This window comes from Globicephala melas, chromosome 3 (assembly GCF_963455315.2).
Source record: "Globicephala melas chromosome 3, mGloMel1.2, whole genome shotgun sequence".
Lineage (NCBI taxonomy): Eukaryota > Metazoa > Chordata > Mammalia > Artiodactyla > Delphinidae > Globicephala > Globicephala melas.
The window spans coordinates 126,741,433-126,753,701 of NC_083316.1; the positions used below are offsets into that span (position 1 = coordinate 126,741,433).

At 51.7% G+C, this 12,269-nt stretch overlaps 1 protein-coding gene across 3 annotated transcripts in view; it reads right to left on the reverse strand.

Annotated features, from left to right (window-relative positions):
- The window catches only part of ANXA6 (annexin A6), a 51,736-nt gene that overhangs the window by 16,623 nt on the left and 22,844 nt on the right, over nt 1-12,269 (reverse strand). For all 3 annotated transcript variants that reach the window (XM_060296489.1, XM_060296487.1, XM_060296488.2), the window contains exons 12-20: nt 11,048-11,170; nt 9,529-9,587; nt 8,053-8,131; nt 6,262-6,343; nt 4,907-5,001; nt 4,228-4,341; nt 2,785-2,875; nt 1,885-1,964; nt 1,227-1,280 (exon numbers count right to left, since the gene is read on the reverse strand). In XM_060296489.1, coding sequence (XP_060152472.1) covers nt 1,227-1,280; nt 1,885-1,964; nt 2,785-2,875; nt 4,228-4,341; nt 4,907-5,001; nt 6,262-6,343; nt 8,053-8,131; nt 9,529-9,587; nt 11,048-11,170 — 777 coding nt within the window. The remainder of the gene's footprint in view (nt 1-1,226; nt 1,281-1,884; nt 1,965-2,784; nt 2,876-4,227; nt 4,342-4,906; nt 5,002-6,261; nt 6,344-8,052; nt 8,132-9,528; nt 9,588-11,047; nt 11,171-12,269) is intronic.

A 12,269-nucleotide genomic window follows, 5' to 3' on the forward strand; every position in this document is an offset into this window, starting at 1 on the left:
AAATTACTATACTGGGTCCTGGAGGATATTAAATGGTATTAAGTGCAGGTTTTGGAGTCAGGCAAGCCTGGCTTAAAATCACACCTTGGCCACTTACAAACTGTGTCCTTGGATAGGTAAGGGGCTTCATTTTTCCTCCAGTAAGAAAATGGGGTCATACCAAAGTATGAAATAGCCTCAGCATCATACTCAGTACACACTGTAATAGTTCTGTAGTTGTCAGGTTACAGCTACAGATTCTTCAGCTCAGAGGGTGCTGTAACATTTCATATCCCTGTTGGTAGAATTCAGAACAGGGCTGCTGCCCTGACTCCCAGTCTATCAGGGCTCTTTTCAACCCACCAACTGTAAAAGAAGGGGGCTGGAAACACTGGCTGTGGTATCTATGCCTGACCCCTGGACCTGGGCCGGGCCAGAGGATGCCGGGAAAAAGGCACAGGTGAGTGGGGACAATGCAGATGGCCTCAACAGGGACTCCCCATCCATGGGGACCCAGAGGGACAATGGATTTGGGGTTGTCCAGCCTCCATGAGAAGCCATCTCCAGACCTCAAGCTCATCAGCCTTAGAAGCAGGGTAGCAGCAGAGCATCCAGGAGACCCTATAGAACCCCCTGCCCCCCTATTCACTCAACAACAGATATCTATTGAGTACCAACCATGTGCCACTTTGGATACATCAGTGAGCAAAACAAAGACCCCAGCCCTCGATGAACTCCCTTTCTAGGTCTCCCAGGACATTCTCTTCGACTTGGTCACATTTTATGGATAATAAACTGAGACCTTTAGCACTCAGGCCCCCTTCCCAGCAAGCTCCCAGACCAGCGCCCTCTGGGTCAATTCCACCTGGCCACTGATTTGCTGTGTGACTTTCAGAAGCCATTCACGCTCTCGGGGCCTCCATTTTCCAACTGTAACATGAGGGGCCTGACCTGGACAATCCATAGGTTCCTTCTAGCTCTGAGGGTCTAGGGCTCGAGCTCTACTCTTCACATAGGAAATGTCAGTAGAATCAGCACCACCCTCCCAAGCCTCTCTCTGAAAGTTCTGGAAAGTGTCCTAGTCTCACTTCTAAGGGTGGAGAGGTGCAGAGGCCAAAAGTCTAAGCGTAGCCGGTCACACCAGCCATGTCCTGCCAGATGCCTTCCCCACTCCCAGATAGCCAGGGCCTGGCATGGACAGATGTCAGCCGGAGTCACTGGGCAGGGGATGGGGTGGGGTGTCTCACCTGGGCATCTTCCCGCACCCGGTCCTGATCTTCTCCTCCCTCCTCACGGTTCCCCTGTAGCAGGACCAGTAAGAAAGTTCAGCCTCCGAACATCCACCCTCTCTGTCCCTCAGTAGCCACAGGACTTTGCTCAGCCACTCACCTCTCTGAATCCTCTCCCTCATGTGTAACATGGGGACAATAAACCTGCCTTCATAAGGTAGGCAGTCATGAGCATTAACACAAACATTGGGAAGGCGCTTAGCCCGATGCCTGACTCAGACACACTGAGCTTGCCATAACTGTGCGTCAGGGCCTGGCGCCTGGGTTACGAGAATTCAAGAGATGGTAACAGAAGCTCTTGGATGATGACACAGGGAAAGGTCACCTACATGGCTTTGTCCTGTCAGCTGGGGGCCCAAAAAGCCAGGTTGAGGGCAATCAGGGAAGGCTGCCTGGAGAAGGGGGCACTAAGCCAGCTTTGAAAAGTGAACAATGGAGAAGGCATTGCACAAGTAGTAACTGCCTCAGTGGTAAGACTCTGAGGAGGCAGCAGGGGAAGACATCCTCTCCTCATCAGGAGTGGACTCCTAACTCCCTGCCCTTCCCTGCAGCAACCCTTCCCCCACTCCCAGGGCCCCAGAGGGCCAAGCAGGCCTGGGGCCGTGAACTCACACACCGTGGCCAGAGAGATGAGGATCCTCTTGAAAAGGCCGGACGTGTCTGAGCTCAGATCATCTTCCAGGGACTTGTGATAGTCTGAGACAGAGAAAGGAGGTGTGGGCACCTGCTGGCCAAGAAGGACATGGGATGGGGAAGGGGTCCTAGAAGGGCAGACTGAAGTCAGAGCAGTGCTGGCGGGGTGGTGGAGATGAAGGAGTTTGTAGTTGGCTCTTGGGGGCATCCAGCTACCCTCCTGTTGATTTTGACAGTGATGTGCCCATTGGTCCATCATCTCCCTCTGCTCCTGTCCCTGCTGAGGGCTCAGTGCCTCTCCCCCCTCCCATACAACAGCCTCTCTGTCTTCACTCTCTTTCCTACCTTCGCTTCTGCATGGCAGTTGCTGGACACAAAAGCACAGCTCTGATCATGTCACTTCCCTGCTCAAAGACTCTACCATTTTAAAGCTGCTCAGAAGAGAAAATGCTTAAAACGTTCTTGACTGACACGCAAGGTTCTTCAGGATAATATGGGATCATTTGTTAAAAATTTATTAAAAATTTCAAGACGGTGACAGCAAAGCATGTAACCAGGCACAGGGCCTTCTGAATGTGGGGCCCTGTGTGACTGCACAGGCCAAACGCCCATGAAGCCACCCTCTCTCTCCAGTGGCCTGGGTGCTCTCTCTCCCACTCCCAGTCAAACCCTCTTCTACCTCCAGGCCTCTGTCCTGCTGGGACTCCGTCTGGGGAACCCTTTTCCCAGACACAGGGCTGGGCACACCCAACGGGCTTATCAAAGCCTCGTGGCCTGAGAGCAGGGAGATGGGGCAGGGCTGGAGGGTGAGGCCAGGAGCTGGGGGACCTGCTCTTCCGCCCACACCTCCCAGCGGCACTGGCCCCAGGCCTCCCACACTCACCCTCCTTATAGGCCTCATTGATGGCCCGGATTTCGGCGTTGGTCCGAGTGGCCAGGATTTCGATGAGAGCCTTTTCGTCTGTGCCGGCTCCCTAGAAGGTCAAGGCAAAGAGGATCTGAACCACAGCCCCGACCCCCGTACTGAGGCCCGACGGGCCCAGGTCAAAGAGACCCCTGCTCCAAGAATCCACGCAGGAGGTCAACGCTCAGACCAAGCCTTCCCTAATTTTCTTTTTACCCTCAGATGTGGCCCCAAGACCAGACCTTGGCACAATCAAGGGACCATACTAGCTTGTAAAGATTTCCAGAACCTCCCATGAGAAGTGCTTTGGACCAAAAATTTTAAAAAGAAAAGAATATACAGGATATGGGTGTGTGTGTGTGTATAAAAATGCTTAGATGCATACATATCTGAATATAAATATTTATATCTAAGTACATAAAAAGGACAGAGGACATGCATCACAGTGTAACAGTGATTGCGGTCTCCGGGTGGGTGAGGGATCACAGATGATTTTTATTTCCTTCTTTTTTGCTCTGTGTATGTTTTCCCAAGCTTTCATGGTGAACACATATTTGTCAGAAGAAAACAACAAGTTCCGTGCTTTAAGGAAAACAACAAGGTACATCTGTTTACATCTGGATTTGACGGATGATACATGGACTGAGGCAGCTGAGGAACCTATTATTCTAAGGTCTCCACCTTGGGGGAGGGAAGGGAGGCAGACAAGACTGGCTGACTGACGGATTCAAATATCTATTAAACACCCATTATGTGCCAGACACTGTGCAAGCTGCTGGGGCAACGGCTATAAAAAAAGGTAAGACGTGTCTCTGTCCTGGGAGGTTACTGCCCAGTGGTCAACTGGTCTCTGGGTTCTCTGACCTGAAGGAAAGCTTCAACAGTCTCTTTATTAAAAGCCGGTGTGTGATGAGGACAGCCTTATCCTCAGAGTGTTCTGAGATCCATGGTCTAGCCCCATCCTTCTCCTAATTCCATGTTTTTAAGTCATTCATTTTTTTGTCCAGGAATTTTAAAAGGACAATAATCTCAATTTGCTTTGCCCAGGGAATGTCTGCTCTCCTCTTAATCCTTAAGGAGCCGAAAACTCTAGTGGTTTCATGTGGTTGTCAAGTCAGGCACTCGAATCAGACAGACTTGATCCAAATTCTGGCTCTGTTACTTCCTAGTGCTATGACTTTAACCAAGTAACTTAAGCTCTGAGCCTCAGTTTCCTCATCTGTAAAATGGGGACAAAAGAGAAGCCTTGCCTTTGTGGGTTGATGAGACAGGGAACTGAGCTAAGACACTGAGCCCAGGATAGGTGTAGGAGGGGCTCTACCAAGGAGTTACACCCAACACACCTGGGCTTGGGAGGAGTGCCTGTGTCACCCACAGCACCCACAGAGACTGGACCCTACTCCCTTGGTGCCCACACCTTACCTCCATGGCTTTCTTCAACTGCTTGGCATCATAATGGGCCGGTGGCATCATGAGCCCCAGAATCAGCCTCGCCAGGTCTCCAGAGAGCTCAGACTTCAGGTCAGCCATCAAGTCCTGCAGAGAGCAGAACCAAGGTCACGCCAACATCAGCACTTGCCCACATGTGACTTGGAACAGGGAGGAGACGTGGAAGGAGGAGACGGGGCTCCACGTGGATGCAGGGATCGTGGGAGCCTGTGTCTGTCTTGGCTGACACTGGGTTCACTGTTTTGAGGAAGCCAAAGAGGGTGGGGGAAAAAAACCAAGCTGGAGGAAGACCTGCTTGTTCTCCTTGGAGGCAGGAGACACAGAAGGAAAGGGGGCAGTGCCATTTCCATCCTGGGGAAACTGGTCAGCCAAAACTAGATGCCACTAACACAACTCACATCCCTGATCGAAGCTCTAAGTAGAGCCAGTCACACACGTGTTCCTGACCACAAGGAACCCGGGGTGCAGTGGGAGGGAGAGGTGTGTGTGCAGGCAGCCCAAATCCAGTGCCGGAGACACTCCAAGAACACGTGGCCACAGCGGGGGGTCCCACTGCCATGAAGACCCAGGTGCAGAGCTGGCTGTGACAGGCCGAGCTCCCTCCAAGGAGGAGCGTGGACGCGGGGCCCAGGGCCCAGGCTGAGGCCCTTACCCGGCCAAAGTGAGACTTGAAGGTCTGGCGGATCTGCTGCCGCTGGGCGTTGCTGCGGTGCGTGATGATGTCAATGATGGTGTCCTCGTCAGTTCCTGAGTCCCCAAAACCACAGTTCAGAGGAAGGCCTTGGCCCAGCTCCCCCATCTCCCCCAGTGATGGGCCCCATCCACTTTTGTCAGGGTAGAGGCCAAGATAGGCAGTCTTATGCCCCCAAGTCCCTGCAGGAGCCTTGCTTCTGGCCCAAGACACTAACTTCCCCTGGATTCCTTCTGCACTTCTTTCTGCTGTGTCACTAGTTGAGGAAACAAAGACCCTTGGGGGAGCAGAGAGCACTGGGTGGAGAGCCAGGGTTTCTGAGTTCTAGTCCCAGCTCTGGCAATGGCCATCCCCTTGGACAAGTCCCCTCCCCTTCTGTTTCACGAAGAGCTGGAGGGGTTACTAAGGGATCCTTCCAACCTGACAACCTAAGTCCTTTTGGGGACCCTGCGTCCTTTCTCTGTAACGCCCTGAAAGCTGGACCCCAAGTCCCTCTAACCACAGCAGGTTGACTCTGGAAGGCATCAGGGTACCATTTCCTGCCCCTCAGATCAATGCCATCAACCTCAGACCTGGCACAGGACTCTGTCTTTATTTATTTGTTTATTTATTTATTAAGGACTCTATCTTTCAAGAGCATTTTTACCCCTGTCATCTTACAGTCCTAGATATGCTTGGTAGATATTATTCCCATGAGACAAATGAAAATGAGGCCCAGAAGGTAAAAGACTTAGCCCAAGGTCCCCTGGGAGGTGCTGTTAGACAGACGGGGGAGAAAGGGCAACGGAAGCCAAACCCAGATGCTCTGTCCCCGCTGGCCTTCCTGAGGACAGGCCACCCACCCACAGGTGGTTCTTCTCATCTAAGCCAAACGGAGGCCTGGATGTGGGCAACCAGCAGGGGGTGTTCCCACGCCAGAAATGGCCTCTTGGGTTACAGGGTCCACATCCCTTATTTTATGCACGGAGATACTGAGACCCCCAGGTGGGTTACGGGACTTGCCCAAAGTCACACAGTGAGTCCGCAGCAAAGCCAGAGCAAAAACGCAGCCTTATCACCTAGTACTTTTTTCTATACCAGGGCCTGGGAGCACCTTGGTCTCTGGGAATGTTCCTTACAAACGCCCTCACTCCTCTCCTCCCTAGACCTAGGGAGCTGGAGGCTCCAGGGTGGTGGAGACTCAAAGCAAATAAAGTGCGCGTCATCCTGCAGATCCCAGTCTGAGGCCTCAGCTCTTGCCCCTGCCAGGCCCATTGCCAGACCTGCCACCCCTGCTGCTCCAGAGGCCAACCTGGTCCCTTTCACGTGCCCCTTACCAAGTCCCTTCATGGCTTTCCGCAGGGCTTTGGCATCTGTGTCAGGGTTAAAGTCACCAGCTGGGTGCACAGTTCCTTTCACCTGCAAGAAGCAGAAAGTGACTCAGCAGGTGCCTGGAGGCCCCCCGGGGGCCAGGCCAAGAGAGGAGCATGCGAGGGAGGGGAGGCTTTTTCCCCATGAGCCCCAAACCAAGCAGCTTGGGGGGAAAGAGGCGGGGGTGAAGGCACAGCAGACAGACCCCTGCCCTAGAGCTGAGAGAGGGAGGAGAGCGACAGACACAGGCCTGGGAGCAGGTCAAGTGCTGTCAGGGGAAGAGAGGCCGGGCTCCTGCCCCAGGAGTCAGCTCTGGCCCAGCTGCACTGGAACCCAGTCCCTCGGAACCCTGCCCTGTTGCCAAGATCTTTTTGCCTCTTAGAGAAACGCTCTCCCTGAAAAGGCAACTGAAATGTTCTGAAATACCAGAACAGAGTTGCCCAAATTTCAGTCACTCCTGAATGACTTCATAATGTTTTCTATATTTGTGTACACCCTATGTTATTTCTTAATATTTTAACTTAATTCAGCTTCTTTTCTGTTTTATTTAAATGCATTCATTTTGAAGGGTATTTAAATATGCCTAAAGGGCAAGGATTTTGGTCCATTTCGTTCTTTGATATACCCCAAGAGCCTGCAGCAGTGCCTGACACAGGGGTAAGCTCTCAAAAAAAATTTGCTCAATGAATTAATGAATGAAAATAATTTTATATCACTATCATGAATAGAAAGTTGGTGTCATGTGCCATAAACTGATAATAACCCATGAAAATAAATGTCATAGAAACAAAACACATGTTTTCAAATACCACCTAATTTAACAAGACACCATTGCTTGCCAGCAGCTGTGAACCTGAAGCTAGCTCTCTCAGCTCTTTGTGAAAAGGGGAAATTAGCGACTATGGCAAAGCCGTGGCACCAAACTGAGACTCCTTCTTTGACATTAACAATAAGGTTGATGAAAGTGAAGTGGGGCAGCTTTCTCACTATGGGGACTCAGTGTTATTTAATGCCATGGAGGTCCCCCTCCCCAGAAGAAAAACGCAATTCACTTCTCATATGACTTAACATCATCTGCAATGACAGCTCTTGCCTTATGATTGGGGAAACGCCGTCCTATAACATCAGAGCACAAGAGCCCTTGGAGGGCATCCAGACTGCCATGTCGAACAGCCTCGTCTGAGAGATGGAGACAGAGAGAGGTGGGGACCCGCCAAAGGTAGCTAGCGAGTGAGTAATAGAGTCCTAGGTTCCAAACATTTTCGTAGGGGCCAAGTGCTACCAGTCCCTGGATGCGTTTGCCCTGAGTACTTCTGTGAAACCTTTCCTTCTTGCCCTGTGTGGACCCTGGGTCTGAGGATGGTCAGGATGACCAAGAATCCCCCAGTGCACCCAGGGGTGCCCAGCTGTTCTCAGTTTTCATGCCTCCAAAACCCAACTGTCGGACCCAGGATGGGACAGGCCCCGCTACTGAACCAACCAAGTCTCCATTTGGCAAGGTCTGTTAGTAGTTAGTGGGGCAGAACACCCCCCAGCATGTGAGAGGTGAACGCAGGAATCAGATGCCAACACCAGAGTGCCCACCCACCCATCCATCACTCCGCGGAGAACAGGAAGCTTCAAGACGTGAGACTCAATGTCTCGGGTTGGCCACCAGGGGGCAGCTGGGTGCCAACCAGAGCAGCAGGAAGGTGCGAGCAGAAGAGTGGAAACTGTGGTCAAGAGGTCAAGCAGGCGGGGTGGGGGGAGGGTCTGACCTCTACTCGGGCCACTGCACTAAGTTCCCACATCTGATAGGCCACCTGCGCTGCCTCCGGGAAGAACTTGCCAGCAGCACTGGAACGGAGGGTGTTAGGGAGAGGACAGGAGGGAAGGTCATCGTGGGCAACACTCACACACAACACAAGCACGCACGCGCACACACACACACACTCTCATGCACACACACTTTAAGTAAATCCATCTGGCTTTCCCTTCTCTGCAGCCTGGGCCTCACCCATTCACCATAGCCCTCCCTCCACCTCTGAGAACCTTCTACCCTCTCTGGCGACCCCCCCCCCCCACCATGCTGGCTCTGAGCAGCAGCCTTCCTGGCGCCAGGCCCCACGCAGGAGATGATTTCTCTAGTCCCTCAACCTCCCCTTTCCTCTTTATAATTTGAGTGACTTCTATCCAAGTCTCCCCTCTCAGACACGTCCATGACCAGCTTAGGGCCACGCCATCTCTACCTCTCCTTCTGCCAAGCACCCCGGTTTATTAGTTGCCAGGTAAATATCTGCTGAACTGAATCAGCCCCTAAGGTGCTTAACAAAGGTAAACGGGAGGCTCTCGTATTCCCTACTTAACTGGATCATTAGAAGCCCCAGAGAAGGGAAATCGGAGTACCTGTAGCTCCTTTCCTAGCACCCAAATCTGGTCAAGTCACGCCCCAATTTAACGCCTCCAATGGCTGGTTCTCTGCTACCCTTAGGTGAGGTTCGTGTGCCAGGAAGAGGCCCCAGACCCTGCCCACCTCTCAGCCTCATCTCTCCCCAGCATGCTACAGAAGTGTGACCTCAGCTACATAAATGAACCAGGCTGTGCCTTCTCCTCTCTAGGCCCTCTCTCCACCCCAAACACTCTCCCTCCAGGCCCTGTCTTCACCTCTTCACCTTCCTCCTTGCATCTCAGCCTCATTGTCTCCAGGAGCTTCCCCGCCCTGTCTGGCATAGTGCACCCTCTGAGGGCTCTCAGAGGCTCGTATACTTCCCCATCATGTACGTACACCCTGGTCTGTATGGTTTTCTAGGCCGGAGGCATCATCACTGTGCTTCCCCTCAATGCCTGCACATGGAGAGTACTTAATAGAGAGACTGAATAAACAAGTAGTCAGAGCAGGCATCTGTATTTTTTCCATCTAACAGATGATGAAACCGAGAAGCACCTGTGAAGAAAGTAGCAGGGCCTAGACCCTCATATTCTGATTCCTGGTCCACACCCCCAGGCTGATTTCCAAGTTCACAGGATAGACGTCTCCATGTATGGGAGACCACACTCATGTGCACATACATGGACACGCAGACTTTTACCTGTGGGGTGCTCTGACCTTCGGGGAATCCCCAAGCCCATCCAATCCATCATCCATCCATCCATCCACCCATCCATCCAGATGAGGCCAAGAGAATCCTGACCGGCCACGACTGCGGCCACGCCCGAGGCCACGCCCTCCAGCCCTGGGCCAGGAGGTCACTTACTCATCATCTCCCCCACACAGCTTCAGCAGAGTCTTCTTGTACTCGCCAGAGGTGTCGTTCTGGGGAGAAAGACAGAGAAAGGTTACCTCTCACTCAGCCCTGAGATCCTCTCAGACAAGGAGGGGAGGTTCTCCCCCAAACAGGGGGAGGCTGTCCACGTATTCACAGCAGCCCTGACTCTCCTCCTGTCTGGAGGTGGCTGAGACCAAAAAGTGGTGTACTGGTAAGTAGTAACAACTGGCTCTCTGGGAAAAAAAGAAAAAAAAGCCCTGATTTGTAGCATTTGCCAATTTCCATGGTGTAAATACCTCCAATGGACAATTCCAAGCTACCGATATGCCTTTACTGAACGTGGAATTAAGAAGAGATGCCTTCCCCAGACAGCTGGCCTCAGCACACCCCTGCCACCAGATAAGCCCCAGCCGTGCTCTCCCACATGAAATAGTCCATAAGATAGGGCTCCCTGAGCAAAAACATTGGGAGTGCCAAAACCAAACAAACAAATGTACATTTGATAGACACGGCATATTCCACATCCCTCTTGGAGCCTCATAATGGACATACTAAAGTGAAGGCTGTGAGAAGTGCTGAGGTAAAGAAGCTGACTTATCTTTGCTTATTCTACTTTTTCCCAAACGTTTGCCATGGGACATTTTTGCACACAATGCCTATACAATTCCTATTTAGAAATACACTTTGGGGGGCTTCCCTGGTGGCGCAGTTGTTAAGAATCCGCCTGCCAATACGGGGGACACGGGTTCGATCCCTGGTCCGGGAAGACCCCACATACCGCGGAGCAACTGAGCCCATGTGCCACAACTACTGAGCCTGTGCTCTAGGGCCCGTGAGCCATAACTACTGAAGCCCATGTGCCTAGAGCCCGTGCTCCGCAACAAGAGAAGCCACCGCAATGAGAAGCCTGAGCACCGCAACGAAGAGTAGGCCCCGCTCGCTGCAACTAGAGAAAGCCTGCACACAGCAACAAAGACCCAACGCAACCAAATATCAGTAAATCAATAAATAAATTTATAAAGAAAAAAAAAAAGAAACACACTTTGGGGAGCTCAGCTTGAACTCAGAAAGCTTTATCCCACTCACCTGAAACAAGGAGAACTCAACCAGCTCTGCATCTGTCTCCTGTCTCCAGTCTCGTGGGCTGGACAGCCCAGAGTCATTGCCTGGCCCAGGGCCAACAGGCCCCAAATAAACCCTCCTTTGTGTTCTTCAGTGCCTCCTGCTGCCTTCAGGAGGCTGACCTCTCACCGCCCTAGGGATGGAGCCCTCAAACTGGATTCAACTTCATGCTCTTCATGGCCCCGCCCTGCCTTCCTCTAAAGAGGTGCCTCAGGTCTTACAAGCACCCTGGACACTTGCTCCTCTGCTGAGCTGCCTTAAATTTCCTGAAGATGCCACAGGCTGAGGCTCCTGGAATCCCCATGAGATGCCCAACTTTCCAGGACAGTGCCTTTTCTCTTGGGAGAGCTCCTCAGCCCTCTCTGTACCCCCGTGAGCACCTCACCTTGATCATGCTGTACAGGGACTTTTCATATTTCGTCCGGAATATCTCCCGGATGTCGAGAATGTCCAGCTCACTGCGGGAGACCATGATGCGGATCAGGGTGTTGTCCCGGGTCCCCAGCCCCTGCAAGACAAGCGGGTTTGGGGGACGGGGAGTTGAGAGGGGGCTGGAGTGCTGACAGCCCCCAACTCAACTGAAAATACAACTTTTTGAGACAAAATGTTAAAGTTAAGAACGAAAGCAGCAAATTGCCAATCCCTCCGAAGCTCCCTGTGTGTCCCTCCTGCTTTTATCTCCTTCCTCCCCCACCTCATGTCATTCCATCCTTGATACCCTCATAATTTTACCTAACTTTGTAACTCTAAGCAACACGTGGTTTAGGTTTGCACATTTTGGAACTCTGTAAATACACCCCTATGCATTTATTTGTCCATGATGTTCCTGATGGACACTGGGTTGTTTCTAGTTCTTTCATAATATGGACAACACTGCTATGAACGTTCTTATGAACACATCATACAGGCAAACGTCTCTGCGGGGCCCAGCTGTCCAGCTCACTCTGGCGCTGGAAGACAGAGGATGGGCTTGTGGGATGGCCATGCAGGGACTTTGGGCCTATGGCCTCTGGCAACAAATGATTCATTCAGCCTGGTGCACTGTGGGAATATCACCACTTTCTGTGTGTCATGTGTGTAAAGTCCTGGGAAGCACTACCCTCAGTACCCGGGTCTCAGGGATGAACATCACGAATCTTGGCAGAAAATGCCAAACTGTTTTTCACTTATTTACGCACATAGTATATAAACATTCTGTTTAATAGTATTTAAAAAGCATGGGCTTCCGATTGGGATTGACATATACACACTGCTATGTATAAAATAGATAACTAATAAGGACCTACTGTATAGCACAGGGAACTCTACTCAATACTCTGTAATGGCCTATATGGGAAAAGAAGCTAAAAAAGAGCAGATGTATGTGTATGTATAACAGATTCACTTTGCTGTCCACCTGAAACTAACACAACAGTGTAAATCAACTATACTCCAATAAAAATTAAAAAAAAAAAAAAAAGCATGGGCTTCCAACCCAGCTGGTTAGCTGGATCGGCTGGACAGGCTGTCACTGCACCCTCTGATCAATCATGAGGACAGGGCAGGTATTGGGGGGACAGGTGTGTGACCAGGCAGCACTCCAGGCTCTGGAGCTCACCTGGGACCAA